This window comes from Mytilus trossulus, chromosome 6 (assembly GCF_036588685.1).
Source record: "Mytilus trossulus isolate FHL-02 chromosome 6, PNRI_Mtr1.1.1.hap1, whole genome shotgun sequence".
Taxonomy (NCBI): Eukaryota; Metazoa; Mollusca; class Bivalvia; order Mytilida; family Mytilidae; genus Mytilus; species Mytilus trossulus.
The window spans coordinates 509,439-531,924 of record NC_086378.1 but is presented as its reverse complement, the minus strand read 5'-3'; the positions used below and the strand labels follow the sequence as shown (position 1 = coordinate 531,924).

Genomic DNA, 22,486 nt, shown 5'->3' with positions numbered 1-22,486 from the left:
TTATGGGGACGAAGTCCCCAATAACGGTAGAAAATTCAATAATAAAAAAAAAATCGGGAAAATTTCCCGAATTTTTCATTGTACTAATGAACTCAAAATCGTTCAAATTTTTTTTGTCGCTTGTTTTGAAATCCCGGACCTGCGCAGAATTCTACAATGTACTTTCTTTTTCCGGTTTTGTTTGTATGAATCTTTGAGTAAAACATATATTTATCGGTCTAGTATAAATAGGAAGGAACGCAATACCTGTTTCATTTTTAATATGGGGACGAAGTCCCCAATTACGGTAGAAAAATCAATAAAAAAAAAAAAAATCGGGAAAATTTCCCGAATTTTTCATTGTACTAATGAACTCAAAATCGTTAACTTTTTTTTTTAAGAACTACTTCCTGTTCCGGTTTTCCCCGCATTTGCGCAGATAACTGTCTTGTTTGCATGAGACTTTGTTTTTTTTTTATTTATCAGTCTAGTAAAATATAACATTGGATCTCAATACAAATTCAATTTTAATAATTGTTTGATATGAAAAAAACGTAACCTGATCAAAGCGTTTCTTTTGTTTACATCGAATATGACGTCATAACTTAAAGAACGTCACAGCTAATTCCCTAACAACAGAACCAAAATCGAGAACGTTCCGCACGGTATATTTCGTTTTCTTTTATCAACATTTGGAATGAAAAAAATAATACATACATACTTCGTCCCCATTCACAGGTTATGCCTGCCTCATATTATGGGGACGAAGTCCCCAATAACAGTAGAAAATTCAATAAAAAAAAAAAAAATGGGGAAAATTTCCCGAATTTTCATTGTACTAATGAACTCAAAATCATTCAATTTGTTTTATGTCATGTTTTGAAATACCGGACCTGCGCAGAAATCTACAATGTACTTCCCTTTTCCGGTTTTGTTAGTATAAATCTCTAATTTACCAGTGTATTGTAAATAGGAAGGAACGCAATACCAATTTCATTTTTAATAATTCCTTGATATGAAAAAAACGTTACCTGATGATAGCGTTTCTTTGTTTACATTGCATATGACGTCAAAGCTTAAATAACGTCACAACTAAAATCCCTAACAACAGAACCAAAATCGGAAACGTTACGGTATTTCCGTTCTTTTTTTTTTACAAATATTAAAGTTTAAAAAAATTCATTCATACGGACTTCGTCCACATTTACAGGTAATGCCTGCCTCATATTATGGGGACGAAGTCCCCAATTACGGTAGAAAATTCAATAAAAAAATTTAAAAAAAAATAAATTTCCCGAATTTTTCATTGTACTAATGAACTCAAAATCCTTAACTTTTTTTTTCAGATCTAGTTCCTGTTCCGGTTTTCCCGCATTTGCGCAGAAATCTGTCTTGTTTGCATGAGACTTTTTTTTTTTTATATTTACCAGTCTAGTCAAACATTTATTGAATTTGTAGTGTCCAGATAATCCCAAGGAGCAGGCGAGAAGAAGGAAAAACTTGCAGTCAATAATAAGACTATCAACAATGGATTCTTCTCTCCTATCAAAAGTGGAAACAATTAATGCCATAAAACCAGGGCATTCTCCCTATGTCTATAGAGATTTGGGGAGCCTAACAGTAATTCAGGCAAATGAAATTCTCCAACAAATTTTAGACATTTACCAGAAAGAAAAAAAACTAAATTTAAAAGAAATTTCAAGAATGGCTAAGGAAAGACTAATAAAGGATCCACCAAACCCAACTGATGATTTAGCTTTTCAAAGAATAAGACAGGTATTTGATAATTAATTTACTATTTTATACTATTTATAGGTGATTTAAAATAGCCATATTATTTCATCTATTATGTTAATTTTAATCAGTGTACTATTCTTATGAAATATTCATGCTTTCTAAGATTTGTTATAATACTTGCCCTTGATTTTTCAACTATGAATCAAACATCTAATATGGCATATTACAATTGAGTTAATAAGATTGTAGTGTATTAAAGTATTTGATTTTGCAAAATACAGAAGTTCAAAATACATTTGATCACTAGATATGTTGTGTCAACATTATTTTTAATCTTATGCCATTTCATTTTTTATCTTCAAACCTACTCCAAAATCATTAAAGACTGTGACTAAATCTGCAAGACATTAGTGACACCAAGTGTATGTGCAATCTACCAAATACATATTTTGACATTTAAATGATCAAAGAAAAACATTTGATTGATCTTTGCCTTTAAAACATATTTTAAAATCATCCCTTTGTTGCAGATATCATATATATTTAAATACTTCAAAATCAATTTAGCTATTTTCATCATGCTAAAAACTTTTATAGTGGTTTAATTGTATATGTTCATTCATATGATATTGAACGTCTTTATCTTCAAATTTATTAAACTGACTCATGATCCTGTGTCACTGGTAATAATACAAACTGATTCTTCAACATTTTTATTTTAGATTGTCAAGTCAAAATCTCGAAAAAAGGAAGAGTCATTAGACCAAAATGCTGAAAGCAGTGGTACAAATGAGGTAGCTAATATTTTAACCAACTATTTTGAAATAAGGCTATGTGGCATATTTTAAGATCCAGACACCTACTTTTCCACCAACAACAAATGTCAAGAATATAAACAACTCATTGTCACTGTATAGCCTTCAACAATAAACAATGCTCATATCCTCGGTTGGGAACCTCCTTTTGAATATGGCTGGATCCACCCCTGTGCATTATATTAAAAATGTTTGAATACTTGATATTAAATATCACATGTTCTATTTTGTGTAAAATTTTAGGTGATATAAGGAAATGGGTAACACAATTGGCATAAGTTTCAAATAGTAATTAGCGCTTTGATTTGTTATTATTCTAAACTTAATCTCATTATCATATTCATTTCAGACAGTTGTTGACTTAACACAGGCAACAAATAAAAGTGAACCGATGGAGGCATCACATGATAATCTACAAAAAGATAATGAGGTAATAAGCTAATAAAATATTTGATGAATCTAATGTGTAATGGACACTGAATAATGTAAGCCGCCCTTTATTTCTTTTTTATTAAATGTTATGGAATAATAATTTGTAACTTTAGTTTTGAGGAAACCCTATTTAAAAACAGGCAACTATACAGGATCATGCAGTTAGATGTAAAATATTGTATTTTGTATTTAATGTAAAGATGTATTTTCCAGAGATTAAATGGAATTGTAGAAGATTTGAACAGACGAGTGCAACAAAGGGAAGCAGAAAACAAGGTACAACATATTTTACATAAAGATAGAAAATAATTTGAAAGTTAACATTAAAAAAAGACATGATTTAGTACACAGACATAAGATCGTAAAATTGTGTTTCCATTCACGTTGTTGCATTTACTCCCAACCATCCAATCCATTCAATTTTCAAATTTTAATATGTTGATACTGATGACAAAAAATTAATAGAGGTCAAATTTGATATCGACAATTTTCACTTTCACCAATCATCAGTAATGGTACTTGTGATATTGCCAGGACACAAATAAATGTTAATAAATCCGGTTTGCAGTCGTTGTTACATCCTCCTGTTATTTCATACTTTTATATGATACTAACCCTTGACACCTTATCTCATTTTAGGGTTTAAATGAGCAAGTTGTTACATTGAATAAACGTAGTATCCATTTGGAAGAAGAGAATAAGGTAGGAATAAAAGAGCTGTCAACTTATAATTGAATTCTTAATTCTTACATTTAATTTCAACTAGTAAACCCACGAGGTTTCAATATACAGTTAAAACAATAATTGTTTGTACATAACACCAATTTTTAGTTCAATTTCCTGTACACTCATGGCAAGTAGTAGTGGTGCAATTAAGATTACCTTTTACCTACACATTCAATGCAATCGGCTGTCAATTAACAAAAACAATGAGTTTGAATGTTGAATGTTGGTCTCTTTTGACTTGATACCCAAAATCATTGAAACAAATTACTTTTTTTCAAGCAAACATTCTTTTAATCTTGAGAAGAACACATATTGTTTTTTATATAACATAAAGGATTGTATGTAGATGTAAAAAAAACATTTTAAAAATCTGCGACATATAATGCTTTATTTTATATAAAAAAAACTGGTTCCACTGAAGCAAACTATGCTAGAAAAGTTTTCAATTGAATTTTATAGAATTTGACAGCAGACATAGAAAGAATAAGGGTTGATTTCACCAGGATGAAAGAACAGAATGAGGTATTTTATATTATAACTATTAGAACTTTATTTACAAATAAGGTTAAAGTGTTAATTATTAAAGTGCTAAAATTCTAAACTACATGAAACAACATATATACTAAATTTTCAGAAAGACGAGTTTGCTACCATATTATATTAACATATAAAATCGAATCAACAGTTGGGAATTTTGCAAAAATAGAATTGTTTAATGATTTTTAATAATAGCATTGGTTTTTTTCAGAAATTATTAGAGGAAAAGGGGTATTTAAAAGCTGAAAAAACAGCCCTTGAAAAACACTGCTCAATGTTGAAGGAAAAAGAAGAGGTAACTAGATTACTATAGGGGACAATAAAACAAATGAAATGAAATAAAAGGGAAGTCCTTAGGGGGTCACCCCACCCCCTTTTGTTTCAAAACTTGTAAACGGTCAACATCCCCACCCCTAAACCATACATTTTCTTGTAGGGGACAATAAAACAAATTAAATGAAATGTAAGTCAAGTCCTTGGGGGGTCAACATCACCCCTTGTAAATAGTGGAGATCCCTACTCGTAAGACATATATATTCTTGTATGGGACAACAAATCAAATCAAATGAACATGGGACCATTTGAATGGCGAGTCAAGGGAGCTTTGTTGTGGAGACTTCGTAACAGCATCCTGTTACAATTACTTTTTGTTTTCCTCACATTTTTCTCAGGAACTACACTAAAAGGATTTCTGAAATTTGGTTTCAGGCTTGATTTAATTCAGCTATACCGTGTAATGTGTTTTCAGATTCACCACTTGCCAATTTCATGTTTACCGAACACTTGTATGATTTTACACATGAAAGTCAATTTGAAAATTTTTGTCAACTCTTTTTCTTGAACTACAATACAAGGATTTCTGAATTTGGTTTCAGGGTTTATATAAGTCAGCTATACTGTGTGATGCGTTTTCAGATTCATCAATTGACAACTTCCTGTTTACTGAAAACTTGCATATTTTTACACTATTAGCAATGAGCAGTTTTGCTTTTATAATCGCATTAAATGAAAGTTTTATTTGTTTAAATGTGTTTTAAGATAAAAAAAATAAATTTGTATTTTAGGAATATAAAAAACAGCATACAAATGAAGATCTAAATTTGAATGGAAAAGAAAGAGAGGTATATTAACAAGTACATTTTATTGCCCTTTTATTGGAACAACATCTTTTCTGGATTAAGTACATTTTATTGCCCTTTTATTGGAACAATATCTTTTCTAGATTGTTTTCAAAGGATGATTTTTTTGTTGTTATCATTAAGATATTGAAAGATGCAAATGATATTTAGAATTCCTTTTAAATGTTTTTATTGTATTGGTAATATAGTTATAGAGCATAAATCCCCAACGTTTTACAAACCAGATGAGCATTATTTGGTATAGAACATGTTATTATTAATTTATCATTTCAAAAAGGTTTATAGTTGTTAAGTTTCCAAGATAAAGACATTTATTTTGTATACCCTTAGTGTGATTATGAAATCTTTGAGAACATAGATTATAATATGCTTTAGTATGAGTAATTATAGAGGTGCTAGTTATTATGGTTGTATTTGTCAAAACTTTTAAGAATTTTTGGTCATCAATGCTTTTTAACTTCATACATTATTTGACATTTTAACACTTTTTATTCAAGTGTCACTGATGAGTCTTTTGTAGACGAAACGCATATCTGACGTAAATATAAAATTTTAATCCTGGTATCTATGATGAGTTTATTTTATTAGGAAAGCATGTATATTGAAGTTGTAAGGTTTTTTATATTGGTTGTAGCAATTCAATTTTTATTCAAAATAAAATATTTGATTTAAATAAACTAAAATTCCACTTTTTTAAACATGGAACACTTACACATTACAGACCAGGAAAAGGTGCATAAAAAAGCCACCAATGAGTGATTTTATGTGTGAGCCAGCCAAGAAAAAGGCATGTTCTTCAAAACAACATTCTCAGGTAAATTGAGTACAACATATACTTCTATTGAGATTTTTTCTAATTTATTAATATGTATAATATATTTAAATAATAGCCGACCTTTACAGAGCAATGTTTTAATGAAGATTCCTTTATTAAAGATTTATTTGTCATAAATGTTAGCTGAAAAACTTGCCACTATTACTAAAACCAGCATTAGTTTTCAATTCTTAATTTAATTTATTATAATACAACTAAAAGTATTTAAAAATCATGTAAAGTGAAAAGCTACAACAGTGGCAATAATAATACTTTTGTTAAATATTTCATCCTTTATATGGATGATACATATGTTTAAAATGAATAAATGTATCTCTTTCAGGAAAGCGTTTTACCATTTCCTTTACCTACCACTAGTATTGAAACTCCTCCTCCAGTAGATAATACTGTAAGTATTTTCAAAGGTATACAAATAGTTGAAATCAAGTTGATAATAATTTTTCAATAATAAAGTGGTCAGATCAAGAAACTCAATTTAATTTTGATGAATCACAGTGTGATCGTCTCTGATTTTCTAGACAGACCCTGTATTAAAACGAGGTATGAATGCCAATCAGACAAATACCCACTGTATATGAAAGATGATGTATAGAGAATAATACATGGCAAAATCTGTATCATATGTCGTATCATCCCGAGACATCAATATCAACCCGAGGGCCTTTAGGCCCGAGTGATGATATTGGTCGAGGGTGATACGGCATGTGATACGGATTTTGCCATGTACTATACGCTTTATCATATATTTCAACAGAAGAGTATTGTATTATTATTCTATATGAACTGTTTTCTGATCCATAGCACTGGGTTACCTTCAGTTCTGCTTTTGTCTTGTTTCAAAGCCTTAAAATAACTGCTCAATTATTTATACGAAGCACCTAGGTTACCTTACAATCTGTTGTTTTTAAAATATTTTGTTTATTATTGTATTTATTTGAGTAATTTGTATATTTTATAGTTGCATTTAGTGTGCCAAAAAAAAATGTTGTAAAAACTTGATGTTCCTGACGTCACATACAATATGAAAACTAGACGTTTCGTGACGTTACATACCAAACAATGACGTCATTCAAAAAATTGACCTATTTTTAGGATTTTTTTTCTTTTAAGCAAAAAAAAAACAAACAAAAAATACCTGCGATACGGGTTTTACCATGCAATACGGGGTATGCGATACGGGTTTAGCTATGCGATACGGGGTATGCGATACAGGGTAGGTGATACAGATTGGAAAAACGAACCTTTATTAGATATACAAAATAGCTGTATTTTGTTCTAAATATATGATAAAAGCAATTATTTATCACTGTACATTGTATAACAATGAGTGCATCAATCCAATAGGGTAATCTATAATGGAACCTGATATGACAAAATGTAAAACAATTTTAGAAAGAAAACAAACAACCTGTGTCAATTATGTCAGATAAGCCCTGCCCCAGTTGACATACTGTTGATGTATGAAATGCTCTTGTATATCTGCAGATTAAACCCATGGCTGTAATATAAGATCTAGGTGATGAAGAATGGTTGCAACTAAGACCAAATTTTAGGAATGTTTTAAAAAAAATGTATTTAATCTAATTTCATTTCATTATATATAATTTCTTCATTCGTTTTTTAGATTGAGGACAAAAGCAATGACTGCCATATAGTAGATTGGAATGGTAAAGTGTTTTTGGCTCTGAAGACGTTGGAAAAGTCTTATATTTTTTGTAAGAGACCAATTGGACACATGGCTGGAGACCAATTTATTTCCAACGAAAATAAAGACTCCTATGTTTTGAACAGAAAAGACATTCAAGGAGACCAAGAAGGTTTTATAATATGCAGTATTAACTGCAATGTGAATGATAATAAAATTTGTTTGTTAAAACCAACATCAACACTTAAGGATATAATACTAAACTATATGAAGGATGAAGGACCAAAGGATGAAGGACCAAAGGACGAAGACTCTACTTAAAACAATTTAAAAAATGACATGGCTGATGATACATCCAAATGAAATAACTTGTTTTATTATATGACTAAATTTTCTGTTTTCTAATTTGCTAAAAATATCAGCTTAAAATTTGTTTGAATATAAATTTTCAAAGGAAACGTCAATGATGTAAGTTAAAGACGTCATGTACGGTCCATTATTCTTTTATGCCCTATTTGTGGCATTTTGTTTTTCTGGTCTTTGTGTCTGTATGTTGATCCGTCCGTCTGTCCCGTTTCAGGTCAGGTTTTTGTTCCTACAAACTTGAAACTTAGAACACACGTTCCTTTCATTGTGATCTTTTTAATTTCAATGTCAAATAAAAGTTTTTAATCCATTTTCAATGTCCCCTGAATTTAGAAAATGATAGTGCGGTTGGGGCATCCATGTACTACGGACTCATTCTTGTTCTCCTTGTTTTCTGTGTATTTTTTGCTGTTCTTTTTGTTGTAGGTGTATTTCTCTATCAACTTTACTGAATTCTTCAACTTACAAATGTGTAAAAAAAATTAACAATCAGGAGATAGGTAATTTGATTTTATAACATGTATCCATCAGTGTTTTTGTGAAAACATCATTATCAACTTGGTACATGTATTTCTGATAAGTGCAATGCACCAAAAAAAAAGTAAAAAATATAAAAAAAAACAACTTTAAAATTAATTTTGGGATTGAGATAATGTCATACACTGTTAACTTTTAAAGATGCTGTTACTGTAATGTATCAAATCTATTACTTATTGTATAAGTATGCAGAATGATTATGGCCTTAACGAACCAATTATACATTTTTATCTCCTATTGTGTTAGCTAAATAACAGTCAGCATACACATGCAAAGACACACGTCGTTGTAAAGCTTTGGTCTCAACATCTCTATATTGGTTAAAAAATGTCTTTAGTCTATTATAAAATGTGTTTTGAATAACAACGTTCTATGATATGGGCCTTTTTAAACAAATGTGGATTTTCTTGTACAAGCAATATTTCTAAAAAAAGTGTAAATATTGTTTTCCAAATTTTCGATACACAATTTAGTTTTTGGTGTGTGTAACAAGTTCCAGCAAATTCAATATGAAATTCATCTAAAGAAATTGCTTCCAGTGGGTTTCAAAGGGTCCAAAAAATCCCAAATTGCTTGTACGAAACTAAAAAACTAGATTTTTATAAATGGTGGTTTTAATACCCTGCGAAATTCTTTTTTTCTTTTTCTGTCATTATAAATATATAGGTATCACTGCAGGTATGTATACACAAATACGGGGAATTATTAGATTTTATTAGCATTATTTTTTTACTTTTCATTTCGTACTTAAAAAAATGTCAACTACATAACACAAATGCAATAATGTTGCCAATAAACAACTGATTATATCCCTTGTAACTAAGTAAGTGCTCATTACCTACTCTTCACCCTCTGATGACTTGCTTTAAGTTACAGTTATAGATTAGTTTTGGTGAGTACTAATTACTCCGTAATTTTATTCTATGTCAACTTTGTAACGGCAAAGTTATTGATCATTTATCTGGTATTATAAGGGTCAAGAAAAACATTTAAAAATCACAAATAGGTCAACTACATAACGCATGGAATCGTTATGTAGTTGACGAGAAAGCGTTATGTAGTTGACAATGTTGAATTAAACATGTTAAATTCACTTTAAAATATGTTTCTATAAAAGTATTATTTTAACTGTTTTGAAAAAAAGTGTGATGATTTTTATGGAAATATATATCAAGAAAAATGTAAATATTATTAAAAGAAAATTAGAGACCGAAACTAAATCCGTTATGTAGTTGACATTTGTCCCATACTTGTTTCTATTTTATTTTTTAAAATATTTTTTTAGTAGCATTTGAGATTGCATATTTTTATTTCAGGTTGTATTGTTGTTAAACTATTCAATTTTATATAATAAAGTTGAAAATTGAATATTTTTTTGTATTGTTATTTCACAACTGAAATATCCACATTTTTTGAAAATGACCCATATACATTATCTTTAACTCATATGGAGGAATATTTTACTCAGAAGTGAACACATCTTGCAATGTCTTTTATATATATGTGTTTTAATTTATTGGTCATAATTAACTTCTGACAAATAAACGAGTTGTCTCATTGGCAATCATATACATCTTCCTATGTCTATGAAATGCAATCTTTAAGTGTGTGTTTGTTGTGTAATGTTAATAAATTTCAGGTTTTAATTTGGATAAACACATTTATTTTGATTTGTGCAGCTCTTGTAACAGAAATTAGATGACATATTTTCAAAATGTATAAGATATCATACCAAATGAAAACCCATTGCCATTAATTCATTTTCGAAACTGTGTTCTTAACAAAATGCATATCTCCCAAAATACGTCTGGTTAGTAGTTGTCTAAAATGGAAATTAAATCATTAACTCAGATATGTATTATTCGAAATAAAACTCTAATATTGAGAAATTTTAGCTGGAATTCTGACAAGAAAATCGTGTTCTTAGTCAGATAGTATCCCTCGACCATGTAACTTTTGTTAACAAATATTCTTTAACAAATTTCTGTTAAAAAAGATTTTTCCGCGGATAGATAGTATATTCTGTACAGAATTCTGATAGGAAAATTGTTTCCTCGTGTAGATAGATTGCTTTACAGAATTCTGATAAGAAAATCGTTTCCTCAGGTATATAGTTTGCTTAACAGAATTCTGATAAGAAAATCGTTTCCTCAGGTATATAGTTTGCTTAACAGAATTCTGATAAGAAAATCGTTTCCTCAGGTAGATAGTTTGCTTAACAGAATTCTGATAAGAAAATCGTTTCCTCAGGTATATAGTTTGCTTAACAGAATTCTGATAAGAAAGTCGTTTCCTCAGGTAGATAGTTTGCTTAACAGAATTCTGATAAGAAAATCGTTTCCTCAGGTATATAGTTTGCTTAACAGAATTCTGATAAGAAAATCGTTTCCACGGGTAGATAGTTTGCTTAACAGAATTCTGATAAAAAAAATAGTTTTCTCAGATAGATAGTATCCATTAACAGAATTCTGATAAGAATCATGTTTCCCCAAATATAGAGTCTATTCTTAACAGAATTCTGATAAGAACATCGTTTCCTGAGATAGAAAGAATATTCTTAACAGAATTTTCTGACAAGAAATGTGTTTCTTTAGATAGATACTATCACTTAACAGAATTCTGATAAGAATTTTTCTCCAGATATACAGTATATTCTTAACAGAATTTTGATAAGAAAATATTTTCCTCAGACAGATAGTACTATTAACAGAATTCTGTTAAGAAAAACGTTTTCTAGGATATATATAATAATAATTCTGACAGGAAAAAACTTTCCTCTGCTATATTGAATTGTTATAGAATTCTGATAAGAAAATCATTTTATAAGGTATATCTATACCATTCTTAACAGAATTCTGATAAGAAATAATTTTACCATAGATAGATAATATTCTTTATAGAATTCTGATAAGAAAACAGTTTTCTCAGTTTCTCCCAGATACTTATTTTAACAAAATTCTGCTTAGTCTTTAAAGCCTCAAAAAGACTACAATCCGGGAATCATTCAAATACATCGTGATGAATTGATACATAGTTAGAATATGTCTCATTCTTATCGTATCAAATCCAGAATTTGATCATATGGAAATAATCACCTGCAAATGGAAGCTGTTATTGGATCTCAATACAAATTCAATTTTAATAATTGTTTGATATGAAAAAAACGTTACGTTTCCTGATGAAAGCGTTTCTTTTGTTTACATCGAATATGACGTCATAACTTAAAGAACGTCACAGCTAATTCCCTAACAACAGAGTCAACAGTACCAAAATCGGGAACGTTACGCACGGTATTTCGTTTTCTTTTATCAACATTTTGAATTAAAAATATAATACATACAGACTTCATCCCCATTCACAGGTTATGCCTGCCTCATATTAATTCCTTGATATGAAAAAAACGTTACCTGATGATAGCGTTTCTTTGTTCACATTGCATATGTCGTCATAACTTAAATAACGTCACAACTAAATCCCTAACAACAGAACCAAAATCGGAAACGTTACGGTATTTCCGTTTCTTTTTTTTAACAAATATTTAAGTTACAAAAAAATAATTCATACAGACTTCGTCCCCATTTACAGGTAATTGTTGCCTCATATTATGGGGACGAATTAAGTCCCCAATAACAGTAGAAAATTCAATAAAAAAAAAAAATTCGGGAAAATTTCCCGAATTTTTCATTGTACTAATGAACTCAAAATCGTTCAAATTTTTTTTGTCGTGTTTTGAAATCCCGGACCTGCGCGGAAATCTACAATGTACTTCCTTTTTCCGGTATTGTTTCTATGAATCTTTGAGTAAAATATATATTTATCAGTCTAGTATAAATAGGAAGGAACGCAATACCAATTTCATTTTTAATAATTCCTTCATATGAAAAAACGTTACCTGATGATAGCGTTTCTTTGTTTACATATTGCATATGACGTCATAACTCAAATAACGTCACAACTAAAATCCCTTACAACAGAACCAAAATCGGAAACGTTACGGTATTTCCGTTTCTTTTTTTTTAACAAATATTTAAGTTACAAAAAATAATTCATACAGACTTCGTCCCCATTTACAGGTAATACCTGCCTTATATTATCTAAATGTTGATGCAACGTTGTATTTTCAACGTTGAAATGACCTTTAAATTGCAACCTATTATTCAACGTTGTTTCAACGTTTCAGCATGACGTTGTTTCAACGTTGCTAAGCAACGTTGATGTGCCCGCTGGGTTAGTTTCTAGCAGAGGCATATATATAGTTTTATAAAAAAATTGGTCTATTGTTCTAGCAATAATCAATCATATTATTGGACTCCACTGAGAAAGAAATTATCAGTCAGGAAGATCAAATGAAAATTTTGTAAAATAGCAATAATGAAAAATAACTGTAGCAGTGAACATTTTTACGGTTTATGTTCACTATCACATGTTTCACTTTCAGTTCCAATCTCATCCACAGTAGTCCGAGATTGCTCTGACGTCCAATTGCTGTTTTGCCAGACAAGCTGAGGCCATGATAGCTTATTGTACGCTGATTCCAAAAATATATGGGTTTAATACAATATTTTTTTAAATAAGGAAGATAATTTGTTACTTCCTGTTTGAAAAATTAAACTTCCGATAATATTAGAATATCTACTTTACACTGATTCCAAACATATCTGGTTATATATACTTTCATATAAGTAAAGTACAAAAAAATAGCTACTTCTGGTTTACACAAGGTCACTTCCGGTTGTTTATTTTAAAGGTGAAATGGTTTTCTACCTTCTGCCAAAAGTCTCATGGCTTTATCATGTATACATATAAAGTAAAAGCAAAGGTAAAAATTCAGAACGTCAAATTAAGCTATAATCTTGAGCTCAATTTCGAGGTCAGCAGGTCGAGGTCATATTCTAATTATTGAATTTGGCTTATTTTCACTTATTCTCAACTGTTCAATATCTTATATCAATATCTAAGCAACTGCGAAACTAATTTTTATCGCAAGAACAAAATTAGGTGGAAGAAAAAAAAATGATCAAAAGAAAAACAATAGATCTTTCCACAAAAAAGTGGAAAGACCTAATTATTCACTTGTAAACTATGTAAAAGTTTCAAAGTCAATGAACCATGATCAGGGACGGGGCTATATAATCTCCATGGAAACGATATTTTCAAATGCCAATACATTTGCTACGATTTGCATACCAAATATCATTGACTTAACATTAGCAGTTCATCTTAAACTGATCTAATCACAAACTTATAAAATTGAGAATGGAAATGGGAAATATATCAAATAGACAACAACCCGACCATAGAAAAAACAACAGCAGAAGGTCACCAACAGGTCTTCAATGTAACGCGAAATCATGTTAACTTAGCAAAATTTTCAAAGTCTATAGACCATAACTGCCGCGGAGGAGTCAAAAAATCTCCATGAAAGTAAGATATTCAAACTGCATACCAAATATCATTGACCTGCCACTAGTGGTTCCCAATAAATTGACCTAATCACAAACAAATACATGTAAACTATGAAAAGTTTCAAAGTCAATAGACCTTGAGCGGGGACAAATTATCTCCATGGTAATGAGATATGCCAATGCTAATACAACTGCAAACCAAATATCATTAACCTACCACTAGTGGTTCACCATGAACTAGACCAAATCACAAACTAATACATTGTTGACGCCGACGCCGGAAACAGCATACAGTCTATGTCTTGCTATGACTCCGTCAAGGCGAGACAAAACCCCATCATAACCATAATAACGGACAACAACCACTGGTCCTAAGGTCATTCTGGACAAACAAAAACGTAATGTTCTCAGCGCTCAACCTTTTGAATTATTGAAGAAGAAAAAAAGTACGCTTATTTTATTTGTCAATTACGATTGTTATTCAAATTATCAGGATGCAAATTAGAAAGTGTGTACTTCGCTGAGTTTATTTAGAGCAGTATAAGCGTCACGTGGTTTTTTTTAATAAATTTATAATTGAACTCTAATATGTTCTATTATTCTATATCATGATATTGTATTGAATTACATTTTATTTCATATTAGTTGAGAATAAGATTATCTTATTGGATAAAATGGGGTCACATTGCATTCATTAATCTTCAGTAATAAATTCCATCAGTCATTAACAGAACAAAACGGACCAGAAAACCAGTCGTTTACGAAGTTTTACATGATAATGACCGGTAGGGCGTGGTTTCTGTCTGATAATGACCATTGGGGCGTGGTTTGCGTCTGATAATGACCGATGGGGCGTGGTTTCTCTGTTGATGACCGGTGGGGCGTGGTTTCTCTGTTTAGGGAGATGTACTTTTTATAAAACATGCTCGCATTAGGCGTTTTGAATTTATGAGAATCTTCCAAAACATGGTTTCTCAATGAAATGAACATAATAGTTCTTGAAAAACTGGTCATTATCGTGATACATGGACTGCCCGTATGGCATTGGTATTGACTTCGACAGAGATAATGACCTCGCCTTCGGCTCAGTCATTATCACTATCTTAGTCAGTACCACTGTCCTCTGGGCAGTCCATATATCACGATAATGACCATTTTTTCAAGAACTATTATATAAGTATTGCATTGTATTGTAAAACACTTTTTGATTGTATTGATTGACGCTTATGGGTTTAATTTTGCAATTAAGATTTATGTGTACATAAACTAAAAGTAGATAAACGCATCATTGATACCAAGTTTAAAATGTAACTTACGTCAGACGCGCTGTTCGTCTACAAAAGACGAATCAGTGGAGTTTGAATGGGGGAAAAGGCCACATTATGTTAGAAGTCGAAAGGCATTGAGGAATCAAAATTCCGAAAGATTTCGGCAAAACCGATGAACGAGAACAACATAACATTCACTCTTATGCAAAAAGTTTAGAAAATCAACAATAAAATCATGCGGATGATACTGATAAATTGTTTTATTTTCTCTAAACAAGAATCGTACATTTTAAAGAAGACAATATTATAAGAAACATGCAAATACACGCATGTTGTTTCATGTTATTATCAATCGAGATAATTATAGAAAAAATCAACAAATATTAATTTCTTTAAAATGTACGATTGTTGTTTAGAAAAAAACACCAATTGATCTGTAGAAGCTTGTTAACTGAAATTTAAAAAAAATCTATTATTGCTGTAAATTGATTAAAAAAAGAGAGAAAAGAAGTGTGTACATGTATAACGGATTATTTCTTCCTCTGTGATATTTTATCTTGCGAATAATTTGTCACGGTATTTTTTTTCCAGGCATGGTATTTCACAGGTAGAATTTTTCCAGAGGGTGAAAATCTATCTGTTATGCGGATAGTATGTACCGGTATATATTTGCCGTATCATATTTCACAGAACATTGTGAAATATAGTACCATTAACTAGTATGTATATATGTTACTTGCAATCAATATATACCTGACTTTAATTATTAAATGTTTTACAAAGGAAGAACAAATTTGCATAATTCATCAAAGGGAGGTAATTATGAGCAATTCATATTTTAAAGATATTGATATAATATTTTCCTGAATCTATTCCATAGTGAAATGTTTTCTTGAATCTGATTTTTTATATATTCATTTATATAACAAGATGACCTACAACATGAATTTTTAATAAGACAGATAACATTTCACAGGTAAATACTATCCAGGTGTTAAATTGTTTTTGTTCCAATATATTGTTATGCTATAATTTATCTAAATCAATATAATCAACAACATCTTTGTCCCCATACTATTTATATAGTTAAAAATATTATCATAATAAAATTCTTCCATTTCTGTTAACAGTAGTAATGCACCTATATTTCTACCTTTACGTTTTAATCTATATTTGTACTGAGATCTGAAAACAACTCATTTTACATGTATTTCACTTACCTTATTTAATCATGATATTATTTCACAATTACGATCTTTGAAATTATTTCTGGTTTTCTTTCTTATGTGTTATGTTTTATGATAATTTAAAAAAAAAAAAATGATATTTACTTGAATTTTTTCAAAAAAAATTTCAATGATAAATCATGAAATAATTCCCATTATAATACATTTTTTTTACAAAATAGATTTAATTCAAATACACAATTACTATTTCATAGTATTTGTAAAGGATAAAAACATTTCTAATAACTATTCAATAAGTTAACTACCCAGGTAGAATTTCACGGCAAAGGTAAAAAATATCCCAGGGAAATATTTTCCTCCGGATAAAAAAATAACAATAACTACTGTGACATTTTTTCCTCCTGATCAAATTTCACCCGGATATAATTTTGCTTTACACATGCACATCTAAAGATCTTTCAGGTAAGGCAAAAAAAATTAATATGTGTCAACTATTACATCTTTAAATGAAAAGAGGAGGAAGAGGTAATAATATGTGTCAACTATTACATCTTTAAATGAATAGAGGAGGAAGTGTAATAATATGTGTCAACTATTACATCTTTAAATGAATAGAGGAGGAAGTGTAATAATATGTGTCAACTATTACATCTTTAAATGAAGGTAATAATATGTGTCAACTATTACATCTTTAAATGAATAGAGGAGGAAGTGTAATAATATGTGTCAACTATTACATCTTTAAATGAATAGAGGAGGAAGTGTAATAATATGTGTCAACTATTACATCTTTAAATGAATAGAGGAGGAAGTGTAATAATATGTGTCAACTATTACATCTTTAAATGAATAGAGGAGGAAGAGGTAATACTATGTGTCAACTATTACATCTTTAAATGAATAGAGGAGGAAGTGTAATAATATGTGTCAACTATAACATCTTTAAATGAATAGAGGAGGAAGTGTAATAATATGTGTCAACTATAACACCATTAAATGAATAGAGAAGGAAGAGGTAATACTATGTGTCAACTATTACATCATTAAATGAATAGAGGAGGAAGTGTAATAATATGTGTCAAGTATTACATCATTAAATGAATAGAGGAGGAAGTGTAATAATATGTGTCAAGTATTACATCTTTAAATGAATAGAGGAGGCAGGTAATACTATGTGTCAACTATTACATTTTTAAATGAATAGAGGAGGAAGTGTAATAATATGTGTCAACTATTACATCTTTAAATGAAGGTAATAATATGTGTCAACTATTACATCTTTACATGAAGGTAATAATATGTGTCAACTATTACATCTTTAAATGGAGGTAATAATATGTGTCAACTATTACATCTTTAAATGAAGGTAATAATATGTGTCAACTATTACATCTTTAAATGGAGGTAATAATATGTGTCAACTATTACATCTTTAAATTCATAGGGTGAGAAGTTAGGGATTTGTTTTACTTTCAGTCTGAGAAATTCTGACTTTAACAGTACCTATTGAAAATTGAAAAAAACACCTTTAAATTAGGCTACTAGTATTTCAAAGTTTAAAATATAGGGTCGGTGGGGAAATAAGAAACACACATTTTTTTTTTCATTTGGTCTAACAAACCTTCAAGTGTTCTATGCTGTACGAGCCTTGCTCATTGTTGAAGGCCGTACGGTGACCTATAGTTGTTAATATTTGTGTCATTTTGGTCTTTTGTGGTTAGTTGTCTCATTGGCAATCATACCACATCTTCTTTGTTATATAGCATAGTCCTAAGCATGTGAAAAATTTCCAAAAAAATATACCCTATATTACACACTAAGTTTTCGAGTTCATCGGTCTGCATTCACTATAGAAATCAGAGAGCTGAAAGCTCTGAAGAAAAATGACGCCACTGTCTCATATATTGGGATAGTTGTTATGCAAGTCTTGATTTTCACATACCGCAATTAGTTTAACAATGAAACATGTATCGTAAGCATATAATTGATATTCGTATATGTGTGTGTGTGTGAAGTGAAGGTGACAACTGGCTGGTTTTTTTTAAGACAAATGAATAGGTCAAGACTACCTGAATTGTACAAATAAATACCGTAGAAAGGCTTGTATGTTTCTCACTGGTACATAGTCTGAATCCGGGTCCGTTCGCTTCCATTCACGTTTGCGCCCACTCATGTTCATCCCCTTTCACTTTCACACCCTACATGATCGCACCCAATCTTAATTGGTTTTGTGTTTAATAACTCTGTAAGCAAGTGTTTTCTTATAAGTATTATTGTTGTTATTGTCTCAAAATAAAGTGAGACAGCATTTTTTTTTGTGTAGAATAAATCTTAATCATGTTTTGGATAGCGTATTGTTAAAAATAATAATAATCCTTTCTAAATAAAGTGGCATTTTGTCAACGTTTTATTTTGTGTTGAATGACTCTTAATCATGTTTTGGTAGGTGTATTGCTATAACTTTGTTTCATTGACTTGTTTCAAAATGAAGTGAGATTCTGACTATGTTTTTTTCTGTGTGTTGAATAAATTTTATCATGTTTTGGTTATATTAGTGGATTGTTATATTTTGGTTTCTTTGTTTTATTGTTTCGTTGTTTCAGATCAAAGGGACCAAGCTGTTAAACAAGTATTTTTTGTGTTTTTCCTTTAAAATCTTCAATGTTTTACTCATACCAAGCTATAAATACATTCAGTATTTACACCAAAGCAATTTAAAACAACAACCATGATTTTCCAATTATTCAACTTGAATTTGAATTAAAATTGGGCGCGAATGAGTAGAGTAGTCTAAGAGATAATTTCAAACATTTGTCAAAGAATTCTAGTCAAACCGGCACCTAGTTGAATTGGCACCTGGACAAATCAGCACCTGGTTAAAATCGACACCTGATATAGTCAATTCGTCACCCATGTTAAATATATATTTTTAACAGTATTTAAGCAAAAAGAGTTAAATACTAACTTTCACATTTCTGGGTGTTCATGTACATTTTGTATATGAGACAATATCTGAAAAAGTCGATTTTCCATGTCCCCCACTTCACCAGCAATTATTTTTTTATTCAACCATCTTTTTTGAAAATTTCAAGTTTCAGTATGAACTAAATTATATAATGAACCAACTCTTGCCAATTAAACACTCATTCTTATATTTCTTCCAATAAAATATTGTAATTTAAATGTTCAACCCCCTTAAAATCATGTTGTCCCCTGTGTTTTTTTGAAAACTAAATCATTCAAATAATATCCAAATTAATTGAACAGGCGTCCGATTCTCACATATATGATAAATTATATAATAAACTTGCCCTTAATTTGTCTTTTTATATTATAACTATAGCATGTAATAAAATTTTGCAAATTTTAAGACAAACAAAAATTGTCCCCAGAGGTAATTTCCCTCCTGTTACCACAGTTTTTTTTACCTGTGGAAACGTTTATAAGACTTAGAGTTATTTTCCCATTATGTATTGTGAAGAGCATCATTTCCTGAATGCATTAGTACAAAGAAATAGTTGGAAAGGCAGCCAGGTTTGAAAATCAAGCCCATTCAAAGTAAGAATTTATAGAAAAATACTTATTGGTGTTCTATCCTGTTATAGCCTTTTCTTCCACTTTCTGAGAATATTTTTAAGTGTGCACCACAATATTAAGTGTGTTTTTATATCATCTTTTTAAAAGTTATAGGACACAGGAAATACACTTACATTTAATGTGATAAAAAGGACAAAAACTATCGCGTAATTCCTTTCTGTTACGTTCTGTCATGTTACCTGATAAAAAGTAACAGCATAACCATCATTAGTAACAGGAAGGATGTTCAAGACATTTTCACTGAAGAATCGAAGAGTTAATCTACTATATATCAACCATTTCATTTAATATAAGTTATCACCACCATATCAAATAAATTTCAAAATAATATACAGTATATTGAATAACAAAATAGGTTTTTTGCTTTTGATAACAGCAGAGAACATAGTGCAATTTAAGTATAGTAGATAGTAACAGAAAGGAATTAATTTTAGAATTTTTCATTACCTAGGCAGATTTGTCATCTTGCAAATACAGTTTCGAAGTATAAATGACATTGTTTGCTGTTATCTTACAATTGTGACCAATCTAAAATGACGTATTTTTCTTAAACTTTAAAATAAAGCAGAAAAATCCTTTCTGTTACCAACTCTGTCCTGTTACCGTTGTCCTGTTACTCAAAATTCTTTCATGTTACCGAGATACCGAACTATATTTAAGTATATTTCTAAACCTTTTGTATTGCAAATGTTAAAATCAATAATTGGCATTTGATAAACTATTGTAGGATATACTAGTAAACCACAAATAACGTCTTAAACTTATTCCTTATTCCCATTAGAAACTTTTAAAAATTGATTCCCTTTGGTAACAGGAAAGAACTGGATTTTTGTTGTACCATTTTTAAAATTGCCATTGTTTCCTTATTAAATAATTGTTTGAATTACAGACAACAGTTCCTAGATCCCAAATGTGTGTTCTTCGATGAGTGCTATTAAAATACCGGGTTTAAAGACATTTTTTTTTGTTTTTTCTTATAGCCAAAAAATTGACTTTTTCAGATATTGTCTCATATATTTATTTTTCTCAACTAAATGACTTTTTTGGTGTATTTTTAATGATATTGTTTTTTCTTATAGCCAAAAAATTGACTTTTTCAGATATTGTCTCATATATTTATTTTTCTCAACTAAATGACTTTTTTGGTGTATTTTTAATGATATATATATATATATGAGTAGTCCAAATAATTATTACGTCTGGCAACGACGTTCGTAGGAAGGCGTCCCAGAAAAAAAAAAAATAGCCTTGCCAGACGTCAAAATTATTTGGACTACATGAGATATTGGATATTTTTTCAAATGAACGAATACTATTACATGTAATGCAGGGCAAGCGCATGTTGATTTTTTATAAAATGTATTGATTTTCGAGTTTCAGTTAATTTCATGTATCTAAGTGAACGGATATCGAAGGTACAATACAGAAATTGGACAAATATGCCATTAAAACATATGTATGTGACAAATCAGCATCCGCTTGCCCTGCATTACATGTAACAGTATTCGTCCATACCAATTTTAAGCAAATAAAGTCGTCTTGCAGGCCTGCAGATTTTTTTGAAAATTTAGTGTTCACCCCAAGAACCGGTTTGGCCACAACATAACAATTTCAAGTTTATTTACAATTTACACAATGTGTATATATAAAGTATGTGTAAATGAACATATGTTCTCATAGTTTATGACTTTATTCATTACAGGTTGAAAAATACAGGCAAAGTTTAGCCGTTTATGAAGTGTCCTATATTTTGACTTTAGTGGAACCTAGCTTAACCAGGTGCCGACTTGACTTGTACGTTTCAATTCCTCTGCGATCGAAGAAACTGTTTTAAAATGATTCTGGAACGCTTCATGATTGTTAAAATAAGTTTAATTCAATCAAAAAACAATTTTAAAACTTGCGATGTTTAAACAGGAAGTTTCAAAAGCACGTGTAAAAGAAGAAATTAACCGGTGAGAGTGGAAATCCGTACATGACAGATATCACTATAGTACGACTTTGAAAGTAAAACAGTTCAATCCTTTTGTAAAACAGTCTTTAATATACCTATCACATTAATGCTTGAAGGGTCTTAGGCTTATTCAAACCATATAAGTCGGTAAGAAACACCAAAACGGAATGAACAATAACCGATTACGTTTTGTAGTTTACAAATTCTAAACTGGTTCCCGTCAAACTACAACACTTTGTTCGAGTGTAGTGGAATACAAGCAGAAACCAGTTAGTTTGTAAAATAGTAAATATGAAACCGAGTGTAAACTGCTTCCTGGCTGATAAT

General features: G+C 30.1%; 2 protein-coding genes across 2 annotated transcripts in view; one reads left to right on the top strand and one right to left on the bottom strand.

Annotated features, from left to right (window-relative positions):
* LOC134720547 (MAM and LDL-receptor class A domain-containing protein 1-like) overlaps positions 1–22,486 on the bottom strand; it is a 211,211-nt gene that overhangs the window by 182,662 nt on the left and 6,063 nt on the right. The window lies entirely within an intron of this gene.
* On the top strand, positions 1,457–10,072 carry LOC134720548 (putative autophagy-related protein 11). Its single transcript, XM_063582862.1, has 11 exons — positions 1,457–1,755; positions 2,439–2,510; positions 2,881–2,961; positions 3,177–3,239; positions 3,603–3,665; positions 4,149–4,211; positions 4,438–4,521; positions 5,291–5,347; positions 6,087–6,179; positions 6,523–6,588; positions 7,825–10,072. The coding sequence occupies exons 1-11, from the start codon at positions 1,507–1,509 to the stop codon at positions 8,164–8,166; spliced, it is 1,233 nt and encodes a 410-aa protein (XP_063438932.1). The 5' UTR covers positions 1,457–1,506; the 3' UTR covers positions 8,167–10,072.

Excerpts from the sequence above, each read along its gene's own strand:
- LOC134720548 (XM_063582862.1), top strand. The coding sequence starts at position 1,507 with ATGGATTCTTCTCTCCTATCAAAAGTGGAAACAATTAATGCCATAAAA. Across the intron at positions 3,240-3,602 it reads AAAGGGAAGCAGAAAACAAG|GGTTTAAATGAGCAAGTTGT; the intron begins GTACAACATATT and ends ATCTCATTTTAG. Across the intron at positions 4,212-4,437 it reads GGATGAAAGAACAGAATGAG|AAATTATTAGAGGAAAAGGG; the intron begins GTATTTTATATT and ends GGTTTTTTTCAG.